The sequence below is a fragment of the Gallinula chloropus genome (genome assembly GCF_964237585.1).
Source record: "Gallinula chloropus genome assembly, chromosome: 3".
In the NCBI taxonomy this organism is placed as follows: Eukaryota; Metazoa; Chordata; class Aves; order Gruiformes; family Rallidae; genus Gallinula; species Gallinula chloropus.
The window spans coordinates 121,986,489-122,009,928 of NC_140087.1; the positions used below are offsets into that span (position 1 = coordinate 121,986,489).

At 50.4% G+C, this 23,440-nt stretch overlaps 1 protein-coding gene across 1 annotated transcript; it reads left to right on the top strand.

Annotated features, from left to right (window-relative positions):
* Positions 1–13,402: 13,402 nt before the first annotated feature.
* Positions 13,403–20,716, top strand: LOC311189532 (interferon-induced very large GTPase 1-like; the record flags this gene model as incomplete). The annotated part of the gene is made up of 1 exon (XM_084261195.1): positions 13,403–20,716. One exon carries the CDS (start codon positions 13,403–13,405, stop codon positions 20,714–20,716), a length of 7,314 nt encoding a protein of 2,437 aa, XP_084117321.1.
* Positions 20,717–23,440: the final 2,724 nt, after the last annotated feature.

Below are 23,440 nucleotides of genomic sequence, written 5' to 3' on the forward strand. Positions count from 1 at the left end.
TCTTGTTGTTACAGTGGCTGTGTGAAGAAAGCAGTATCTAATCGCTTAGGGAGCTGTGTGAAACAAAGTGTGCTATTCCTGCCATCGCTCTGAAACCACCACTGCCTGGAAAGACAATGCTTACGTACAGCTGACACGGCTGCTGGACGAGCCTTGGACTTACCTGACTGCTGGATACGTGCAGCACTTCCCAAGGAACACGTGGAACTGCCCCTCTTGGACTATACGCTAATCGGGGTGACTCTAGAGCTCTTCAGAAGATTCTCTGGCTCCAGGTGGTGGAGAGACTGTACCTTCTCAAGAGACCAAAGGAATTGAGTGTTTGCCTGGCCAAAAATCAGTGCAACTCCCTGGTGGAAAACCATTATGCTTGGGGACAGCTGCAGTGATGCCACGAGTCCCAACATCATCTAGTTGTAAGAATAACGAATTAAAGAATGGGACCGATCTCCAGCTTGAGCTGCCAAGTTTGGTAATTATAATGAAAAACGATACAGGTGCCTTAAAATGAGGAGATTTAATGTAAATTCTACAGCCCAAAATTGGAACTTGTGTTTTGACCCATGGAAAAGAAAAGCTTCTTGTGGAAACACTCCCACACCAAGTGGTGTCCACTCCCTGTAATTCAGGGATTAAGAAGAGATTTTTCATTGGACTCTATTCCTGAAGGATTATGGTGGCTGTGTGGAGATGGAAAGGCTCAGAAACTATTTTCACATATATGGGGTGGAACATGTACTTGAGGATACCTGATTCCTGGAGAGCAGATATTCAATCACTCACACCCTCCACCAGGAATTCTACAGACCCCTTGGAGGACAATACATAAAACGGGACTAAACCCCCTAGTAGTACAGGCAATGGCTTCTCATGGCTTTGCAAGGTGGTTCCTCCCATGGCTTCCAGTGGGTGAACAGGAACAACCTGGAGTTAATGTATCTGCCAGCCTGGAGTTATTCCCAAGGGGTGCAAGAGATGTTCTCCGTGGATTACAGATAGAGGTTTCTTCCTTAAGTGCCAGAGACAGGGTCAGAGAGCGTTAGAGGTGCTGCTTGCCAAGGAAGGAGGGGTGTGCACGGCAATAAATCAAAGCTGTTGTGCAGAGAGACACCAAGAGAAGGAAATTCAAACAGGTTTAGATAATGTGTGGAAGGAAACAAAAGCTCTTCCCCAAGCAGCTGAAGGTGATACATCGTGGAGGTTTAAAGAGGTTTGGAATAAGCTTACTTCCTGGCTCCCAAGCTTTGCTACGCTCATTTTTGCCTTGATTATTATAATAGGTATTTTAGATTTAGTTCCTTGTGTGGTGATTCAGTGTTCTCTGTGCTGTTGTGAACGAAGCACTATAACATCCTAGGGTTGGAGAAGAAATAAAATAAGACATCAAGTAGAGACAGGCAAATAATTTTCAAAATGATTAAAAGAGAATAGTATAATTTGAGATTAGAAAAGAATTTGTAAGGATAATGAAAAGGGGGGATTGATTGAATGATACATCACAATACAGGAGAGATTGATATAGGTATAGCTTAAGAGAGAATTAATTAATATAGCTTTTATAGAAGGAGAATAGAAAGTATTTCTGATGTTTGGGTGTGAGGGGAGCGTGGCCACAGTAATTGGAGCTGTTTTGCTGGAGCAGCTACAAAATTTACCTCTACCAGTTTACCCCTACAGCCTTGGAGACAAAGCAAGAGAAGACAGGGAAGGCATAAATAATGGGACCAAGGACCAATGAAGAGACAGAGTGTGTCTTGTTTTCAGCTAAAAGGTGTTCCTGACTCATTTGTGGTTTGGAGACTCAGGAGAAAACTGTAAAGAGCAGGTGCAGAAGGAAAAGTTACGAAGTTCACTGAGAGGAAGACGACCAGCCTTCATCCCTGAAGACCACCAGAAGACCTCCCGAGTGTCACTGCACATGCTCTATCTCATGTCTCTCAGCCCCTCAGGCCCAGTCCCCCAGGGGTCTCGGCCTTTTCCATGGGCTACAAAGGGACACCCACTCCACCATGGGTGTCTCCAGGGGCTGCAGGGGCAGATCCAGGGGGGACCTGTGCCCCCCCGGGAGGAATCAGTCCCCTGGGGGAGTAGAAAGGATGGATCAGACTCTCAAAAGGCAAGTTTCTGGACTCTGTCAGGAAGCATGCCTTAAGTGGGCAGAGCCCACGGCTCTTTTGGGAATTCAAATAACCCCCAGGGTTGAGGAAAGAGTGAGGGCTTTGGAAACCACGTGTGGGAAAGCATGTCCTACCAGCCTTTGAAATGTCAAGGGGGACCAAGTGCATATAGAAAGTCAGGAGGCAATTAAAGCAGACTTGGTTTCTCTCCCGCAGACTTTATCTTCACTGCACAGGTCCCTAAATCAAAAGGTTTCCCTTCCTCTGGACACACCAGTTCAGCCGTTCCAACTGGGAGGTGTTGTTTCCACCCAGGTCTGGAAAGATGAATGCCTGAAAGAGGAATGGAAATGACCCTCTACATCACTGCTGAAGACTTACTCTGCGGTCAGGGCAGAGGGAATTAGTTCCTGGATTCATTATGTGGGGATAAAAAGGCACCAGGGCCGGAGAAAGATGGATGGATGTCTGCACTGAGGGGAGAAGTTATCAGGGATGAGCTGTACCTGAGAAACCAGAACTTGCTCAAATAGAGACCAAGCACTCACCGAGCTGATTGTGGGTTTTTTTAGGGCTAAGAATTTAGTTACCCATTGGCTTGATTGTTTGTGTATTGAATGAGAATCTTCCTCCACAGGGATAATTGCAGAACCTCCTCAGAAAGTTTGGTGCATTTGACTTTGCTTAGATGGTCAATATGGAGACAGGACAAAGGGCAATGGCTGCAAGTTAGTGTATAGGAAGTATAGGAAGTTCCACACCAACATGCAGAAGAACTTCTTCCCAGTGAGGGTGAGGGAGCCCTGGGACAGGCTGCCCAGGGGGTGTGGAGTCTCCTTCTCTGGAGAGATTCAAGACCCGTCTGGACGCCGCCCTGTGCAATAGGCTCTAGGGAGCTGCTTGGCTGGATTTGGAAACATTGTGAATCCAGCCCATGGAGCAATTTGGAAACAGTGCAGACTTTTAACAAGTCAAGGGAAGCATTAAGCATGCAGGGCAAATACATCAAGACATCAAGTAGAGACAGGTGAACACTTTTCGAAGCATTATGATGGAGTAGTATAATTTGAGATTACAAAAGAATTTGTAAGGATAATGTAAAGGGGGGAATAATTCAATGAAATGTAATCATGCTGAATAGATTGATGTAGGTGTAGCTTAAGTAACAATATAACTTTAATATGAGAATTTTCATGGTTTTAAGAATAGTTTTGGATTTTAGGAGAATATGGTAACTGTGTGAGCTGCTTTGTGAGAGCAGCTACAAAACTTAGCCATAACAGTGCAACAGCCTTGAAGATAAAGATGTAAGAATTTGTGTGTTTTAGGACAGTATTTGTGTGTTTTTAAGAATAGATTAGTTTTGTATTTCAGCAGAATTTGGCTGTAATCATGTGAGCTGTTTTGTGAAAGCAGCTACAAAACTGAGCCATAACAGTGCAGCAGCCTTGAAACTAGAGAAAGTGAAGATAGGGGAGTCATAAATAATGAGACCAACGACCAATTAAGAGACAGAGTGTATCTTGTTTTCAGTGAAAAGGGGTTCCTGACTAGTTGGTGCAGGAATGTGTTTTTGAGCTCAGGTAACCATGGAGAAGAAACGTAAAGAGCATGTGCTGAGAGCGAGGAAGACGACCAGCCTTCATCCCTGAAGACCACCAGAAGACCCCCTGAGTGTCACTGTACATGCTCTATCTGGGAGGAGTTAATGTAAATGACTTCCTGGAGATCATTTGCATGACCCTGCCTTTTCTTAGGAATGATAATGAATACGTAGAGTTAATCTGTAGAATCAGGAGAGATTTGGCTTTAGGTGGTGCACACATTGGGAGGAGCGATCCCCCCTGTGCCCAGCGCTGCAATAAAGGATCCCTGCTTCAGAGTCACCAAGGCTGTTGGGTTTTCATTCCGGCTTTTCGAGGCATCATGGTGAGACCCCTGTGTGTGTGTGAGGGAAACTGGGGACAGCTACTGGGGTCATGCTGGGAGCCTAGGTACCCCTGGCCCACGGTGTCAGATCAGTCGGTGAGGCGACAAGCAGCAGCAACAGCAATCACTGAGGTCAGCCCAGGGTCTGAGCAAGAGATGGGGCTGTACAGAGAGGTTCCCAAGATCAGGGCACCCCATGCAGCTCCCTTGACCCGCAGCAACAACCTGGAAGGTTGCCCAAGTTTCGTCTCCCCCAATGTCACATCACACCCCTGCCCCACCCCACCCTCAGCCTTAAAAGGTTTCCAGGAGAGCAGTTGCTGCCCATCTACAGGGTGTAAGCAGCTCAGCTCAGCTCAGCTCAGCTCAGCTCAACTCAACTCAAGCCAGGCAGAGGAAGAAAGTGAGCTCTGCCAGTGACAGGTGAGTTTGGCTGGGGAGGGTCACTAATCTCTTGGTAAGGAATTGAGCAATGGTGTCTGCCTGGTGCAGGACCGTGACCCCAACACCTTCCAGTGTGGAAGTAGGAACCCATTTCAAGCAACTGCAGCAGCATGTAGCTGTGCAGGTCTCAGGGTGCAGGGAGTTAATAGCAAGGCTTCCCTTAGGAGTGTAACAAGATCAGTAGATCAGCTGAAGTGCATCTACACCAATGCACACAGCATGGGCAACAACCAGGAGGAATTAGAAGTCCTTGTAAGGCAAGGAGACTATATGCGATTGCCATCACAGAAATGTGGTGAGACAACTCACTTGACTGGAGTGCTGCAATGGCTGGTTATAAACTATACAGGCATGACAGGATGGGTAGGAGAGGAGGTGGGGTAGCCCTGTATGTCAGAGAATGCTTTGACAGCCTGGAGCTGGAGTATGGTGATGACAGGGTTGAGTGTCTCTGGGTAAAAATCAGAGGAGCATGAAATCAGGGAGATATAGCGATGGGAGTCTGCCATAGAGCACCTGGCCTGGAGGAGGAAGCCGACTGTTTGGACTGTTCAGAAAGCTGCTCAATAAGATTCTGTAGGAGGCAGCCCTTGAGGGCAAAGGAGCCCAAGAGGGTTGGATGCTACTCAAGAAGGAAATCTGGGTGGCACAAGAACAGGCTGTCCCAATGTGTCGGAGGGGGAGTTGGCAAGGAAAGAAGCCAGCTTGGCTTAGTGGACAGATCTGGGAAGATATTTGGAAAAAGAGAGGGAAATATGGGCTTTGGAAAAGGAGCAAGTGTCTTGGGATGACTACAGGAATGTAGTAAGATCCTGTAGGGAGAAAGTCAGAAGAACTAAAGCTGAACTGGAACTCAGACTGGCCAGTTCTGTAAAAGATAATAAAAAGTCCTTCTCTGGATAAATTACACAGTCAAAAGAGGGTCAAGGAGAATCTCCAGCCCTTGTTGGATGCAGGGGGAACATTAGTGACAAGGGATGAGGACAAGGCTGAGGTATTTAATTCCTTCTTTACCTGAGTCTTTAATAGTAAAGTTGGAAATTCCCTGAGTACTCATCCTCAGGAACTGGCTGACAGGGAGGGGAAGAATAACCAAGCTCCCATGGTTCAAGAGGAAATCATTAGTGACCTGCTTGGCCAGTTAGATACCCACAAGTCAATGGGGCCAGATGGGATCCTCCTGAGGGTACTGTGAGAGCTGTCAGATGTGCTTGCCAAACCCCTTTCCATCATCTCCCAGCAATCCTGGCAGACTGGGGAAGTTCCACCCGACTGGAGGCTGGCAGCTGTGACAGCTGTGAAACGTGTCCATCTGATTCGTGTCAATATGCAACAACACTAGCACTGCAGGATGACCTTCTGTCTTACCTACCCTTGTATAACCACAAGCCCAAGAAAAACAGTGTGGTTAATGTGGTTCTTGTATCTTGCAAAGGTCGCCTGACAAACATTGCAGCATACCAGCTTGAACCGGTTTTGTTGTTAACCACACGGTGTTAGGCAGGAGAAGGCTAGGGGGTGCATGTGTAGAAGCTGGGGTCATCCCGAGGGCAAGCCGAGGAAGACTACTGACTTCATCCACCGACCACCAGATGGGAGGCAAGAAGACCCCAAGAGGTGAAGAGGGCATGCGCTAAAGAGGACACGCCTGTTCCTGGAAGATATAGAAACCAGAAATGGGAACTGTGCAGTGTGCGTCTTGGTGGAGCAGAGACTCCCAGCGCACCCAGCACTCTTTGCTTGCCTCTACTCGTTTACTGACTTGTCCCCTATTTGGGACTCAGTCATTTCTCACGCACCCATATATAAGAAGGGTTGGAAGGAGGATCCAGGGAACTACAGGCCTGAGAGAACGAAGAGAAGTGCGACCAGATCTTAAAGTACCTCCCCTTGTTACAGTCATGCTAATAATTTTATTAAGCTTAACTTCTAGGTGATTTTGGGTTCAGTTTAGAATACGATTTTGATTTTAAAGGAGGTATAGCAGCTATGAGAATATACAGCATGTTAAGGCTTTTAGGAACAAGACAGTGTGTGCCTTTACCACTGTGGAAAATCTCAATGGACTCTGAATTAAAACAATGGGTACTGGGTCTGGACCTGGAGTTAAAACAAGACGTATATGAAGAAACTGGCTGTGGTTACAAAACAGCAGCTGAAGACTAAGTGAGCTTGCATGAGGATGGAGTTCACTCGTGGACACAGTGAGGAAGACTATCAACGACCACAGAGGACACCCCTCACCTTCACTATGCATGCGCGGAGGACATTTACATATGATAATGATTTCCAGGAAGAAACATGAATATGCTAATCCTTACCCACCCCTCTTTGTATTTACAACAATCAGCAAAGTTAACTAATGACTTTTATAGAATAAGAATATAGATAAAGTGAAGCAATCAAAAGCCAATCATTGTAAAGGTCAAGCTAAGAAGTGAGCATTTTTGTGCAAAGATTTTCACTAAAAATTGTATAAATATGTTGAACTTTGTACCTTTGGGTGAACAGGTCTTGGGTGGAACTATCCCCAGTGTTCCCCAGCGCTGGAATAAAAGAAGTGCCTGCTTATCTGCTCTGTGTAGGTAAGTTCTTCATGACTGCGGCCGCTAACACCCTTACCCTTCCCTTCTTAGCAGACTTCACTTTAGTCAGGATTTGGCTCCCTTCTCCCCCCCACTGTGGCTTGTAAAGACATGGATTTGAGGGATGGACCACTCAGTGGGTGAGGGACTGGCTGGTCAGTCGCACCCAGAGAGTTGCTGTCAATGGCTCAATGTCCAGTTGGAGGCCAGTGAGGAGCCGTGTGCCTCAGGGATGGAGAGGGGCTGGGAGGCAGAAATCCTTCCTGGGGAGTGGGGAGGCCCCGGCACAGCGTGGCCAGAGAAGCTGGGGCTGCCCCTGGATCCCTGGCCGAGTTCAAGACTTGGTTGGATGTGGCTTGGGGCACCCTGGCCTGAGGGCTAAGTCCCAGCCTGTGGCAGTGGACACTAGTGGGGGTCTAAGGGCCCTGCTCAGGGGTAAGAGGAGCAGGCTGGGGAGGTTTCCAGCCAAGAGCCCCAAGCCCTGCCCATCCACTGCTGCCCTTCACCCTGGTCACAGGTAGCTGCTTTCCCAGCACCCACAGAATCACAGAATCACAAGGTTGGAAGAGACCTTTGAAGATCATCAAGTCCAACCGTTCTCATCCTATGCTAAACCAGATCCCTAAGTACCTCATCTACCCTTTTTTTTGAATACATCCAGGGAAGGTGACTCAGTCCCCTCCCTGGGCAGCCTGTTCCAGCCCTGACAACTCTTTCAGTAAAAAATTTTTTCTAATATCCAATCTAAACCTGCCCTTGCCTCTTGTCCTATCTTCTGTCACCTGGCTGAAGAGACCATCGCCCGCCTCTCTACAACCTCCCTTCAGGTAGTTGTAGGTGGGGAGAAGGTCTCCCCTCAGCCTCCTCTTCTTCAGGCTAAACATCCCCAGCTCCCTCAGCCATTCCTCATATGATTTGCCCTCCAGCCCCTTCCCCAGCCTGGTTGCCCTTCTCTGCACTTGCTCAAGGACCTCAATGTCCTTTTTATGGTGGGGAGCCCAGAACAGCACACAGTACTCAAGGTGTGGCCTCACCAATGCCCAATCCAGGGGCACAATTACCTCCTTTGACCTACTGGCCACACTGTTTTTGACACAAGCCAGGATGCCCTTGGCCTTCTTGGCTGCCTGGGCACACTGCTGGCTCATGTTCAGCCTGCAGCCACCCAACACCCCCAGGTCCTTCTCTGCCTGACAGCTCTCCAGCCAACCTCCCCCAAGTCTGTAGCGCTGCAGGGGGTTATTCTGTCCCATGTGCAGCACTCTGCCCTTGGCCTTGTTAAACCTCATCCCCTTGGTCTCAGCCCATGGGTCCAGTCTGTCCAGATCCCTCTGAAGAGCCTCCCTACCCTCAGGCAGATCAACACTTCCTCCCAGTTTAGTGTCATCTGCAAACTTACTGGGGGAGCATTCAATCCCTTCATCCAGGTCATTGATAAAGATGTTGAACAGAACTGGACCCAGGACTGAGCCCTGGGGGTGCCACTCGTGACCGGCCTCCAGCTGGATTTGGCTCCATTCACCACCACCCGTTGGGCCCATCCATCCAGCCAGTTTTGAACCCAGCTGAGGGTCCCCCTGTCCAGGCCAGTGGCAGCCAGAATGCTGTGAGAAACCGTGTCAAAGGCTTTCCTGAAGTCCAGGTAGACACATCCACAGCCTTCCCCTTGTCCATTCAGCGGGTCACCTTGTCACAGAAGGGGATCAGGTTAGTTTGACAGGATCTACCTTTTGTAAACCCATGTTGACTGGGCCTGATCCCCTGGCCATCACACATGTGCTGCATGACAGCTCCCAAGATGACCCTCTCCATGATCTTCCCCGGGACTGAGGTCAGGCTGACAGGCCTGCAGTTCCCCGGATCCTCCTTCTGCCCCTTCTTGTGTATGGGTGTCACATCTGCCAGCCTCCAGTTGAGTGGAACTTCCCCAGTCTGCCAGGATTTCTGGTACATGATGGATAGCCCCTTGAGCCCGGGCCAGGATTCAGGTGCTCGGTGGGGATGAACAGGGCTGTGCTGTCTTGTTCAGCTCTAGCACAGGAAGCTGATGCCAAGTTTCACTTTCTCACTTTACTAAAAACCCACCTGCATTTCCAGGAAGGCTTACATCATCCTTTCTGCCACAACCCCATTTTCAGGCAGGAGGACAAAACAAGGGAAGGTGGGCTGGGCTGAGACCAGTGAGCTGAGAGCGCCCGAGGGAGACGGTAGGACCTGGCTGATGAGCTCTGGGGCTGGGGCAGCCGGGGTTGGGCACCGAGCAGGGGTCTTGTTAAGTCTCTGTGTCGTGTCCCATGTGTTTCCCCATCGCTTGAGAGGCGCCAGGGGCTTTAGGGCAGCAGGTGAATTGTCTGTGCTCTGAGCGTGGGATGGAGGAAGCGGCCTCTGCCCGCCAGGGCGTTTGCAGGAGCTCGGTGGGACCAGTGTGCACTGGAAGGGTTGAGCTGAGAGGGTAGGAAGGAGGCAGAAGGGTGAGGAGAGGAGCCAGTGGGGAAGGAGTTGGTGTCTGGGGGGACTTTGGGGGCAGCTGGATGTCTGCAGAGGTGCAAAGCTGCCTCTGAGAGCTGCAGGATGGCAAGATGGGGAGCGAGGCCTTTGCAGGGCCTGTTCCCTGCTCCCCCCATCTGGGGATGATCCTGCCTGCCCCACACACCACCCAGCCCCTCAGAGGGTCAGGAGGGGTGTGCTGGCCTGAAGCCCCACCGTGCTGGGGGGGTCTGCAGGGCTGTGCATGCTCCTGGTGCTGCTTGCATCCCTGCTCTGGAGACAGGAAACCCGGCTGGGATGTGTGGGAGAGAGACCGGGAGGTGGGATGGGAGAGGGAGCGGGAGGTGGGATGGGAGAGGGAGTGGGAGGTGGGAAGGCAGCCCTGCAGGTGCTCTCAGGGCCTCAGAACCCGTAACAGATACTTTGGGGTTCATCCCAGTAGCCACCTTTCCCACGGGATGCTGTCAGGTTATTGGGGTGTGGAGGCGATGGGTGCTGGGGCGCAGTCCTTGTTCTGGTGGCATGGGCAGCTTGGGTAGTGGTGCCGACCTCCTGCACTGCTCGTTAGACACTGGGGCAGCACTGGGGTAATGAGTGGCATTCGTGGGACATCCTGCTCTGTCCCCAAGCCTGGGAGGAGAGATTTTCCTTTTCCTTTCCATGGGGGTGGGATTCTCCTCTGAGGAGGAAATCGATCCCGAGTTCCTCTGTCAGCAGCTTCGGGGTTCTCTGTGTGCACAGACACAGTTGCATCTGGCTTCTTCCGTATCCTTGAAGAAAGCTGAACTGTGCTGGGGCTTCAGAGCGTGCCAGGGTGCTGGTTCAGGGTCTGGCTGGGCTGGTGTTCCCCACTCAGCCGTGCGGTGCCGCTTTGGGCATCTGAGGCTGAAACAGCGTCAGTACCGGGGTAACGGGTGAGGAGCCAGGAGGGGACAGAGCTGGGACCCGAGTGGGCCGTGTCGTCACGCCGTGCGATCAGAGCTGGGTGGAAGGAGCACACAGCTCTCCTGCGCTCGCTAAACTCTCCTCATCTCCACCCAGGAGTTCTTCTGGCTTCTGCTTTTCCACTTCTCCACCCCGTCCCACTGGCAGGAGAGCACGAGCTGCTGTGGGGGCTGAGCTGCTGGTGGGAGCCACCCCCCGCCGTGTTTCTCTCCCTCCCTTCGGGGGCTTCAGCTTCACCCTCAGCAGCGGTTGTGCGATTGGCGCGGTTCAACCCTGGCGTGGGGTAACTCAGCGGCAGCTGAACCAGCCCCTGCCAGTCTGCCCAGCTCTATAGGGAGCGTGATGCTGTGTGGTGTGGGATATCCCTTGGCCAGCAGTATGGGGTATCCCTGAACCAACGTGTGTTGTCCGTCCTGGCTGTGTCCCCTCCCTGCTCCTTGGGCACCTCCTCCCTGGCAGGGCACAGGGACCTGAAATGTCCTTGGCTCAGATTAAGCCTGACAGAGCAACAACTGAAGCATCAGTGTGTCACCAGCGTTATTTCCGCCGTAAATCCCAACCACAGCCACTGCAAGGAAGGAAATGAACTCTGTCCCAGCACCTGAGTTGGGAACTGGGGGAGGATCCCTGTTCTGGAGGATCCTTTAAAAATCACAGTCAGACTGAACTTTGACTTGATGGCTGGGCTTGGCCTTCCTCCCCAGGATGGCATTATGGGGTACAGACACTACAGTCCTGACCTGAGGCACCTTCTGGGCACCTTCTGCTGTGTGCAGGAGTTTGGGACTTTGGAAACTGCCCCTGGGCTACCATACACCATGGGTATGTGGGTTTAGGTCCCAGTGGATCTCCCTGGGCTGGTCACCACCCAAAACAGGCCCGGAGGAGTCTTTGCTGGCTGTGGGATCATCACTGGTGGAGACGTGCTGTCCCGAAAGTGGGACCCTTACCCGGTGTGCAGCAGGACAGGCTCCACTGCTCCCTGGAATGGCTCCTCCATGTCAGTGGGTTGCCATCTCCTGACTGTCTGGCCATCCTTTAGGATTCTGGGCTTTTCATTCCTGGTGTTTCTCCTCCTGAACTCCTGAGGTGGTCCTTGTCTTCTTCTTAACACTCCAGGCCTGTTGTCTCGGCTGAGCTGGGGCCTGGGCTGCCTGTGTCATCTGGCAAGTCGAGCATCTGACCAAGAGGAGCATCTGCTGTGAGGTGAGACACATCAGACCCCACATCTGTCGAGCATATTGTCTAAATCTTCACTGGAGAAGCTGATTGCTAAAGGCTCTGAAAGGGTCTGAGAGCCCAGTCCCAATCACCTGGGATCAATACCTGTGCTGGTAAGGGCCTTGGGTGGTTGGTGGGACAAAACCTGCATGCATGGGGGAGTTCTGTGCTCTGAACGAATCTCTTTGGTACCCAACTGCATTGAGACAGGGACAGTTACCAGATTTGTAGGACAGTGTTAAAAAACAAGCCATGGGGGAAGGAATAAAGAGAACCACACAGGGACACAAAGTGGATAGACAAGGAGTCCCAGAGAAAATGCCAAAGCCCCCAGGTCTCCAGTCACTAATGATGGGCCAACAGGATGCTCCGGGTGCAGCTCCAGAGAGGGACAACCTGGATTTTTCTCGTCCATTGGAGAGGGAATGATGTGTGTCCCAAGAATCTGCTCCTGGGGCCAACAGGCGAGTGAGGCAACTGAAAAAGGACCACAGGTCACAGCCCGTGTACCCAGAGCTTGGTATTTGGGGTGAGTGTGTCCTGAGACCTGGGGGTGCCCTCGAGATAGCGTGTGAGCGTGTGCCTCTGTGTGCTGGTGAGCACCAAGCTGCACCAGCCAGCAAGAGGAGAGCCGTGGGGCTGGTAAGAGGGTGCAGGAGGCAGGCAGGGGTGTTGGATGGATGGAGGGTCTGTGCTGGTGCTCAAGGGATCTGAGGATGCCCACAGCTGTCAGTGCTTATGGATTTATGAGTCCTGTTAGGCATTGGTGGGCACTGTTGATGGCAGTGCCTTGTCCACAGCAGGTTGCATTGCCACATCAGAGTGTGTGCTGTGTGATGCTGCCTCTGGGGTACACACTCAGTTTCAAGGCTGAAATGGCAAATGGGAAAGCAGTGGGCATGTCCACATGCCAGACAGAGATTTCCCATGTCTTGGGGTGTCCCAGGCTGAGCTCCAGTAGGTGGAATCCGTCTGCTGCTGGAGAGCCATGAACTCTTACAGCTGGATCAACAGCAGTGTGCTCAGGTTGCCAAGAAGTCAACAACATCCTGGCCTGCATCAGGAAGAGCGTGACCTGCAGGCCCAGGAAAGTGATCCTTTACTTGTGCTCAGTGCTGGTGAGGCTGCATCTCGAGTGCTGGGTTTAGGTTTGGGCCCCTCACTACAAGAAGGACATAGAGATGCTGGAGCATGTCCAGGGAAGGATTACAATGCTGGTGAAGGGTTTGGAAGATAAATCTTATGAGGAGCAGGGGAGGGAGTTGGGATTGTTTAGTCTGGAGAAAAGACCAAGGTGAGACCTCAGTAGCTCTCTACAGCTACCTAAAAGGTGGTGCCAGGGAAGTGGTTGTTGGTCTCCTCTCCCTGGTAGCCACTGATAGGACAAGGGGAAATGGTCTGAACTTGTGTCAGGAACAGCTTAGGTGGGATATTAGGAATGATGTCCATACTGAAAGGGCTGTCAGAGACTGGCCCAGGCTGCCTAGGGAGAGGCTGAGTCACCATCCCTGGAAGTGCGTAAACAAAGAGTAGGTGTTATAATTGAAGACATGGTCTGGTGTTGAGTCTAGTAGGGCTGCACAGATGATTGGACTTGATGATCTTGCAGGTCCTTTCCAAGCAAAACTATTCCATGATTCTGTGAAATAAAGTCTGTTTTCCTCTTCCACAGCCATGGATTCACAGGCAGACATGCCAGAGGATGATGAAAAGGGCAATCTTGCTAAAAAACTACTGGCAGAAGCATGTGAGAAGGAAGGACTGGATGCTAGATACTGGCTCCCCACACTGTCTGAGGTACTGGGAGTCAAGACCAGAGAAGCCCTAAAATATCTGCAAAATGAAGACTACCTTAAGCTGGAGTGCAAAGTACAGCACTCCTGGGAAAAAAAGGCACTCCAAAAACTCCTGAAACTAACAGACACCAAAGAAAGTTTGGAGGAGCTGCAGAAGAAGCGCTTGGAGATGGCAAAGCAGAGACAAGAAGAGGCCAAGCGCGTCCTGGAGGAGCTGAAAGCCATGCACAACAGCCACAAGCACAGCGATGACGCTGTAAAACAGAAAGAGAAGGCTCTGTGGCAAGCCATGGAGATTCCCAAAGAGTACTGGGCCCCACCGGAGAAGCCCTTGGCGCAGGTGCTGGAGAGCATCCAGAAGCAGCTGGAGCAGCAGGAGTCCTCAGTGGGCAAAGGTGAGAATGTCCCTGACGCTGAGGTCCTGAGGCGGGCGTCGGGGGGGCTGGCCCTGCAAGGCATTTACAGAACCAGCAACATGGAGGATGTGCTGGCAAAGCGAGACCAGCTCATCAGGGTGCCCGACGGATTGAAGCTCGCTGGTCCAGAGCAAGGGTCACTGCTTGAGAGGAAGGAGTTCTCCTCCTCGGAAGCAGAAGCCACTTTCACCAAGTCCATGGAGCAGCTGGGCTTCAGCATCAGCGTTTCTGCAAAGGATGGGTTTCAGGGGTTTAATGCTGAAGCTGGTGTAGATCACAGCAAATCCTCAAAGTCAGAGGACACCCACCAGTCCCGCTCTGAGAAGAGCTACATTTGCACCACCAAGTACCAGTACATCCCTCTGGCCTCCTGCTACTTCCAAAAGCATCAGCTTCGCCTCTCGGATGTCGCCCTGCGGGAGCTGCAAGAGCTCGAGCAGCTTCTGAGCATCACCCCAGAAGCAGACAGGCCCAACATGCTGAAGAGCAGGTGCGGCAGCTTCTTCAGCAGGTTCGGGTCCCACGCAAACCAGGGTCCCCTCCACTTTGGGGGGATCTTCTGGTGGAAAGCATCTATGGAAGGATTCAGAGCTGAGCAGCGGGAAGAGAAGAAGCGTCAGGCATCGGAAGCACTGAACCGCTACGTCAGGGAAAGTTACTGCAGCTTCATTGTCAACATGGGAAAAGGGTTGGATGTTTCCAAATCCAGCTCATCAGGTTCTTCTCAGGCAAGATATGGAAAGAGTGCCCACACAACAGTTCAGCTCTCTGTGACCAACACAGGGGGCCCATCAGAGACGGATTCTCTTCCTCAGTGGAGACTGGGGCTTGTAGCTAATAACACAACCTGGTGTGTTATCGACCGAGGCTTCCAGCTGATCCCAGTGTGGGATATAATCCTGTCCAATCACAGCAGTGATTTTAAGTCCATCTATCAAATGAGTAGCAGCCTCAGGGCTGCATATAAAGCGCTGACAAATCTTCAAGTCAGCACCATGTTTGGAGAGGACTTGCTCAGTGCAGAGGAAGAGGCCAAAGAGTTCATGGAGAGTGTGAAGTCCTGGGAGGCGATGGTGGATGAAAGAAAACTGCTCACCTTGATAGAGTTCAAACAGAAACTGAATGCAAGAACCAAAAACCACAGTGTCTGGATCAACGTGTGCCTGTCAGACAAAGCGCTGCAGGAGATCCTGGCCAATACCGTTGTGTATTGCACGAGGTCACCCCCAGCAAACATCACCTACATCAGGTCTCTGTTCAGGAGCCTCCTCGATCCTCATATCTACTCTGTCAAGGACTTCCCCAGGTCTTCCTTCATTATGCAGTGGGTCTTCCATACTGACCATGAGCTTCCTGAAACTCCCAATATTTCTGAGCTTGAAGATCTCACCAAGACGATGCTGCAAATGAAGGAGCACATCCAGGAAGTCACCTATGTACCGGAATCCTCTGCATCTGCCGTTCACAAAGCAAAGATAAAAGCCACCTTGACCACGAGCCTAGCTCTTTATTCCTTACTGCAGTTTCTCAGGGAAAGGGCCCAGAAAGACATAGAACTGTTGGTGCTCTTAATTACAACCAGCACAGGCTACCAGGTGGAAAGCAACACTTTCCAGCACCTCCTTGGATACCCAGAAATTGACTTCATGATAAATGAAATGCAAACAGGGCATCAGAAGTATCTGAGCCTGAAGGAGCAAGATGTTTACAGAGCCCAGGCCTTCCTGCTGCTGCTGGGTCTAACTGTAACACCCAAACATGGAGAGGTGCCCTTTGAGCAGAAGAATAAGTGTTTAGCTTTCATGGAAGATCAGATGAAAGACTTATGGTGCACAGAGATAAAAACTCTCCTTGGGAAGCACGGTGCCTGCAAAGACTGGGAAAGGCTGGAAAGGGACTTGAGTTCCCTCATCAGTGGGTGCTTGGATGAAACATGTGACGCTCAGAAGAAAAAGAGTATCATCAAGGACCTGGAAGACACTTTTCAAGGAACTGAGCCTCCCAGTCGGTCCCAACCTGCATCAGATGGCAGCAAATCCAGAGCAACCCCGGTCACTGCAAACCAAGAGTTCCTCCACTTGCTTAAGTGCCTCGGCCTAGAAAGTCACTACCCAAGAAAGATGGGGACAGAAGATTTCCACATCATCTACAAGACATCTTTACACGACAGCCAGCCCAGCAGGGAAAAGGAGCTACCCTTTTACTTCTTGCAAAAGCTACTGACTGTGGATTATCGGGTGAGGTACCTGACTTGCAAGGACAAGAGCACCCCAGAACCTGCACGCGTGCCCAACATCACACCACAAGAGCATGAAGCCTCGGATTCTTTTGACGACTTCTTCACTGATTTGCAGGAAGAAGCCCGTGGATCTGCAGCCCAGGAGAGTCACGTGCACCCCATGGACCTGCAGATGGCAATTTTTCATTGTGCCGATGATTTCATGAGACAGTACATTTCAACCAAGCTTGCTTTCTGCCAGTTTGCACTACCTCTGCTGGTACCGAACCCGTGCACTTCCCAGATAGAGTACCCCCTCTGGGCCCTCAGCCAAATCAAAAAGAGCTGGAAAGGGGCTGAGAAGGTAGGTGAGGAGACCAGGATTAACAGTTACAGAAACAAACTCGTGTATCAGGCAGAGACACCCATCGTGTCCTTCATTCGGATCGGCAGCTCTCCCTCCTCTTCCAAGTCTCAGATCCTGAATGCCCTGCTGAGCAAACAAAAACACGACACCTTTTTCCACCGACACTGCAAAGGCAGCACCAAAGACTGTCTGCTGATGAAAGGTGTTGTGGAGATCTCCTGGTACTGTCCCCGCGGTAGCGACGACGACAGCTTTGGCTGCTGTGTTGCTTTCTGTAACCTGCACGGAGATGCACGGGACCATGAGGAACAGCTGCAGTTTCTACAGGAGATATCTGCTGTGAACGTGGTTCTTGTCTGCGAGACTGATCAGAGTGACCAGAAAGGGGTGAAAATTTTACGTGACCTGTGGCAGTCCCAAAGGCCTTTGGTCTGTCTGTTCAGTGAGAAAGAGAACGTTCCAGCTGGCCGATCCAGTCAAAACATTAAAATAGGGATCAAGAACAGAAATGAGGCAGAACTGATGGCTGAGCTGACAAGAACAATCAGGGATCTCCTGGAAGGGTCTAACACGCGTTTCAGCCTCGATGCCTGCCTGGACAACGCTCGCAAGCACGGGTTCCTAGTCGATGAAGATACACAGGAGTGTGTGAGAGCCAAAGAAAAGGCAAAGGAGCTGGTGAAGCTTCTGAAGAAAGAGAAGTTGTTTGATATCAAAGCCCAGCTGCTGCCTCTTCAAGGAGAACTCTGGCACACGTGGTGCAAAAAGGACAAAGAACTCACTCGCCTGCAGGAAAAGGGGAACAAGAGCATCGAGCATCATCGGAGTCAAATTGAATCAGAGAAGTCGGCAATAAGAAGGAAGCAACTGGACAAAGCATTCCCCCTCAATCAGCTGATGAGATCAGTCCTCAGCTTTCTCCACTCACAATCAGTGGATACCAAGAAATACTTCCTGCAGTGGATGAAGGTCTTCATGGATGACCTGACCTCCGATCGCCTTGATGAACTGAAGAGACAATATCACCAGTTATGGTCTCAAATCCTGGCAATAAAGAAAACCAATGAGCAAACCAACCTGAAACTCATATTGCTGAGGAAGTTAGATGCCCTCTCCGATGAAATCAACGATTCCTCCATTGGCCTTGAGCATGTTTTGAGAGAGGTAGGGCAGATTTATGAAGCTCTGGAATCAATGGACTCAAAGGATAACTGTATTGCCAAGCTACCTGAGATTGCAGCTGATCTGATGGCTTCAGGGTATCCCATTGAGCTGATGGATGGTGATGCTTCTTACCTACCGTTGCGATGGGTTGCAGCAATCTTTGACAAATTAGTTGAGAAGCTGGGGGACAAACGAGTATTTGTTCTTTCAGTGCTTGGCATCCAGAGCACAGGGAAGTCAACCCTGTTGAATGCCATGTTTGGCCTTCAGTTTAACGTCAGTGCAGGGAGATGCACCCGGGGAGCGTTTATGCAGCTACTTAAAGTGGACGAGAAGCTGCAGCAGGATGTGCACTTTGATTACATGCTTGTGGTCGACACAGAGGGGCTTCGTGCCATAGAGATGGTCGATAAGCAGTCCCTTAATCATGACAACGAGCTGGCCACCTTTGTCATTGGCATCGGCAACATGACTCTGATCAACATCTTTGGAGAAAACCCTTCAGAAATGCTGGATGTCCTGCAGATTGCTGTGCAGGCTTTCCTGAGGATGAAGCAAGTACATCTGTCTCCAAGCTGCCTGTTTGTGCACCAGAATGTGGGAGAAATAACCGCCAAGGAACAGAACATGGAAGGACGACGACGTCTGCAGGAAAAGCTGGATGAAATGACCTTGACAGCCGCCCAGCAGGAATTCTGTGACGTTTCCTGCTTCAGCGACGTCATCCGCTTTGACGTGAACACCCACATTCATTACTTTGCTCCCCTGTGGGAAGGAAACCCCCCAATGGCACCGCCCAATCCCACCTACAGCCAGAATGTCCAGGAACTAAAGAGCAGAATTCTCCAGGCTGCCCAGACAGAGTCTCAGGGCAGCATTTTGAGGCTCTCGAGCTTGAGTGTCCGCATTAGGGACCTCTGGAATGCTTTGCTGAATGAAAACTTCATTTTCAGCTTCAAGAACTCAGTGGAGATTGCTGCGTACAAGAGACTGGAAACCGCCTTTAGCCAGTGGAGCTGGCAGCTGAGGAGTCACATCTTGGACTTGCAAATGAAACTGGACAATAGAATTCGGAATGGGGACTTGCAGCAAGTCACCATGGAAGACCTTGAGAAACAAGTGCAAGAGACAAGTGACACCATCATGAAAGCCCTGGAGAAGTATTTCAGCGAGGACAGAGACTGCGAGATACTGGTCCAGTGGAAAACCAGCACGGAACGGAAGCTGAAAGAGCTAAAAGAATCTCTTCTTCTGGAAACGAGAAAGAAGTGTGAGAATCTCATTGAACTAAAGAAGAACCAGAGTAAACTGGATGAAAGGAGGTCAGATTATGAAAACAAGCTCCTGAAAAGGAGCCATGAGCTGGCTCTGTCTCTAAAAGGCCAGAGACTCAGTGAAAGAGAACTGAGAGACAACTTCCTTTCTCTCTGGGCAATCTGGATTGCTGATGTCTCCTCTACCGCTCTGCCTCTGGTAGAGGTTGATATCGATGTGGAAATAGAAGATGTCCTTCTAGATCACTTTAAGGAGCCCAACTTGCATGAACGAATCAGGACATTTCCCAAATACAGAACATTTTCTGTTGACTTTGAGAAACATGTTGCCAAGAGAAAACGCTTGAAAATCTTAACAGCGAATTTACATGCTGCTGATAAGAACCACATAAAGCACATTACAGATAACATCATAGCGTGTGTGATGACAAACATTGATAGGAAGGAACAGGAGAAAAGGGATTACAGTCGAAGTTTCATTCACGAAATATTAAATGAAGTGCAGGAAGGTATGAACTCGGTCCCTAGCAATGCAAAATACAGTTTGAATAAGGATTACCAGATAGATCTGTCAGTGTTCCTGTGCAGAAGAGCAGCAGAAAGGTTTAAAGCCATGCACAAGGCATTCAGAAAAGCAAATGATCCGACCATCTACCTGGAGAGCAAGAGAGAAGACTTCTTGAAGTGTTTCCAGATTTCCTGCCAGGGAGCCACTTCTATCACCACATTTGCTGTTTTCCTGTGTGACAAGATCGGTCCAGCTCTTCACCATGCGGTCTATGAGAAGGCAGCTCTTGACATAGCTCAAGACATGATGGATAAAGTCCCGGATTTCAGAGGCAATAGATCCTCTCTGGAAGCTTGCATACTGACATACCTGGCAAAAGAAGAAGATTTTGGGAAATTCCAGGAGTACCTGAATTGCCCAGGAGAATTTTTGCAGATTTACATTGAGAGGTGTGTTTGTATGTACTGTTTAGATGAGAACAGGAGGCTGGAGAAGTTCTTAGATGACTCCCTTAACCACCACTATGAGAGCATCCAGAAAGCTGTTTTTACATCAGCCAACATTGTCAAAGACAGACAAGACAGAGATGACAAAATCTCTCTTTGGCTGGATGAGTTTTGCAGCGCTCTTGGAGAGGTGCTAAACCTGCCCAGAAGGGACCTGAAGGGCATTGAGCATCAGGAGATAACAGACATAGAGTTCCTGAATAACGCCGTGATGGAAGCACTGACTCCCCTGAAAGACAAGCTCAAGGCAGAGTTTGCTGGAGCTGATCTGAGCTCGTTTGAAAGGCCACCTCACACAATCCTGGCTGAGCAGTTTGCAGGGTGCTTGGAGCAGTGTCCCTTCTGTGGGGCTGTTTGTACAAACACCATGCCCAATCATGATGGAGATCACCAGGTTACCTTCCATCGTCCAGAAGTTTTGATGGGACAGAGGTGGCATAACAAAAAGCATCTGGTCATTGATATTTGTTCCAGTAGCGTTGCAAGCAACTGTTCATTCCGGATCGGTGAAGGAAAATGGATCCCCTACAAGAGATACCGGGATGCAGGACCTCCCTATTCCACTTGGAACATTACTCCTGATACATCCATGCAAAAGTACTGGAAATGGTTTGTGTGTCATTTCAGGTCAAAGCTAGAAAAACTGTACAATGGGAAATTTCAAGGCAAAGGAGCAATCCCTGCTCAATGGGAGAATATCAGTAAGCAGGAAGCACTGGGTGAACTGGAGAAGCTTTAGACCAAGTTGATATGAAGGAAGAAATGCAACTGCTTTGCCTTTTAGAACAGAGGAGAAGTCTATCTGCAAATTCTTGTTGCTATAGTGGCTGTGTGAAGAAAGCAGTATCTAATCGCTTAGGGAGCTGTGTGAAACAAAGTGTGCTATTCCTGCCATCGCTCTGAAACCACCACTGCCTGGAAAGACAATGCTTACGTACAGCTGACACGGCTGCTGGATGAGCCTTGGACTTACCTGACTGCTGGATACGTGCAGCACTTCCCAAGGAACACGTGGAACTGCCCCTCTTGGACTACCCGTGGCAGCCACTAATCAGGGTGGCTCTAGAGCTGTTGTGGAGATATAAATCAAGAGAAGAAAATTCAAACAGGTTTAAATAATGTGTGGAAGGAAACAAAAGTTCTTCCCCAAGCAGCTCAAATGATACATCATGGAAATGTAAAGAGGTTTGGTGAATGAACCCACCAGGGAAGGTGCCCTGCTGGACTTGTTTGTCAACAGAGAAGGCCTAGTGGGGGATGTGAAGATTGGAGGATGCCTGGGGCACAGTGATCATGAGCTGATAGAATTCTTAGTACTGGGAGAAGTAAGAAAGGGAAACACCAGAACAAGCACCTTAGGCTTCCGTAGGGCTGACTTTGGTCTGTTCAGGAAGCTGCTCAATAAGATTCCATGGGAGGCAGCCCTTGAGGGCAGAGGAGCCCAAGAGGGTTGGTTACTCCTCAAGAAGGAAATCTTGGCGGCACAAGAACAGGCTGTCCCAATGTGTCAGAAGAGGAGTCAGTGAGGAAGGAAGCCAGCTTGGCTTAGTAGGGAGATCTGGGAAGATCTTTGGGAAAAGAGGGGAAAATATGAGCTTTGGACGAAGGAGCAAGTTTCTTGGGCCGACTATAGGAATGTGGTGAGATCCTGCAGGGAGAAAGTCAGAAGGGCTAAAGCTGAACTGGAACTCAGACTGGACAGTTCTGTAAAAGAGAATAAAACGTCCTTCTATAGGTACATTAACAGTAAGAGGAGGATCAAGGAGAATCTCCAGCCGTTGTTGGATACTGAGGGAACATTAGTGACAAGGGATAAGGACAGGGCTGAGGTCTTTAATTCCTATTTTACCTCAGTCTATAGTAGAAAAGATGGTTATTCCCTGAGTACTCATCCTCAGGAACTGGCTGACAGAGAGGGGAAGAATAGCATAATTCCCATGGTTAAGGAGGAAATCATTAGCGACCTACTTGGCCAGTTAGACACCCACAAGTCAATGGGCCCTGATGGGATTCACCTGAGGGTGCTGAGAGAGCTGGCAGATGTACTAGCCAAAACCCTTTCCATCATCTACCAGCAATCCTGGCAGACTGGGGAAGTTCCACTCAACTGGAGGCTGGCAGATGTGACACCCATATATAAGAAGGGCCAGAAGGAGGATCCGGGGAACTCCAGGCCTGTCAGCCTGACCTCAGTCCCGGGGAAGATCATGGAGAGGGTCATCTTGGATGTGTCTGCCTGGACTTCAGGAAAGCCTTTGACATGGTTTCTCACAGCATTCTGACTGAGAAACTGGCTGCCACTGGCCTGGACAGGGGGACCCTCAGCTGGGTTCAAAACTGGCTGGATGGATGGGCCCAAAGGGTGGTGGTGAATGGAACCAAATCCAGCTGGAGGCTGGTCACGAGTGGCACCCCCAGGGCTCAGTCCTGGGTCCAGTTCTGTTCAACATCTTTATCAATGACCTGGATGAAGGGATTGAATGCTCCCCCAGTAAGTTTGCAGATGACACTAAACCGGGAGGAAGTGTTGATCTGCCTGAGGGTAGGGAGGCTCTTCAGAGTGATCTGGACAGACTGGACCCATGGGCTGAGACCAAGGGGATGAGGTTTAACAAGGCCAAGGGCAGAGTGCTGCACATGGGACAGAATAACCCCCTGCAGCGCTACAGACTTGGGGGAGGTTGGCTGGAGAGCTGTCAGGCAGAGAAGGACCTGGGGGTGTTGGGTGGCTGCAGGCTGAACATGAGCCAGCAGTGTGCCCGGGGGGCCAGGAAGGCCAAGGGCATCCTGGCTTGTGTCAGAGCCAGCGTGGCCACAGGGCCAGGGCAGGGCTTGTGCCCCTGGGCTGGGCACTGGGGAGGCTGCAGCTCCAGTGCTGGGTCCAGTTCTGGGCTCCTCAGCATCAGAAGGACAGGGAGGTCCTGGAGCGAGTGCAGAGAAGGGCAACCAGGCTGGGGAAGGGGCTGGAGGGCAAATCCTCTGAGGAGCAGCGGAGGGAGCTGGGGGTGTTGAGCCTGGAGAAGAGGAGGCTGAGGGGAGCCCTTCTCCCCACCTCCCCTGCCCTGCCAGGAGGGTGCAGAGAGGTGGGCGATGGTCTCTGCAGCCAGGGGCCAGGAGATGGGCCAAGGGGCAATGGCCTCAAGCTGTGCCAGGGCACGTTTAGATTCGATATTAGAAAAAAAATTATTTACTGAAAGAGTTGTCAGGGCCTGGAACAGGCTGCCCAGGGAGGGGGTTCAGTCACCTTCCCTGGATGTGTTCAAAAAAAGGGTGAGGTACTTAGGGATCTGGTTTAGCTTAGAATGGGAATGGTTGGACTCCATGATCTTCAAAGGTCTCTTCCAACCTTGTTATTCTGTGATTCTGTGTGATTCTGTGGAATAAGCTTACTTCCTGGCTCCCAAGCTTTGCTATGCTCATTTTTGCCTTGATTATTATAATAGGTATTTTAGATTTAGTTCCT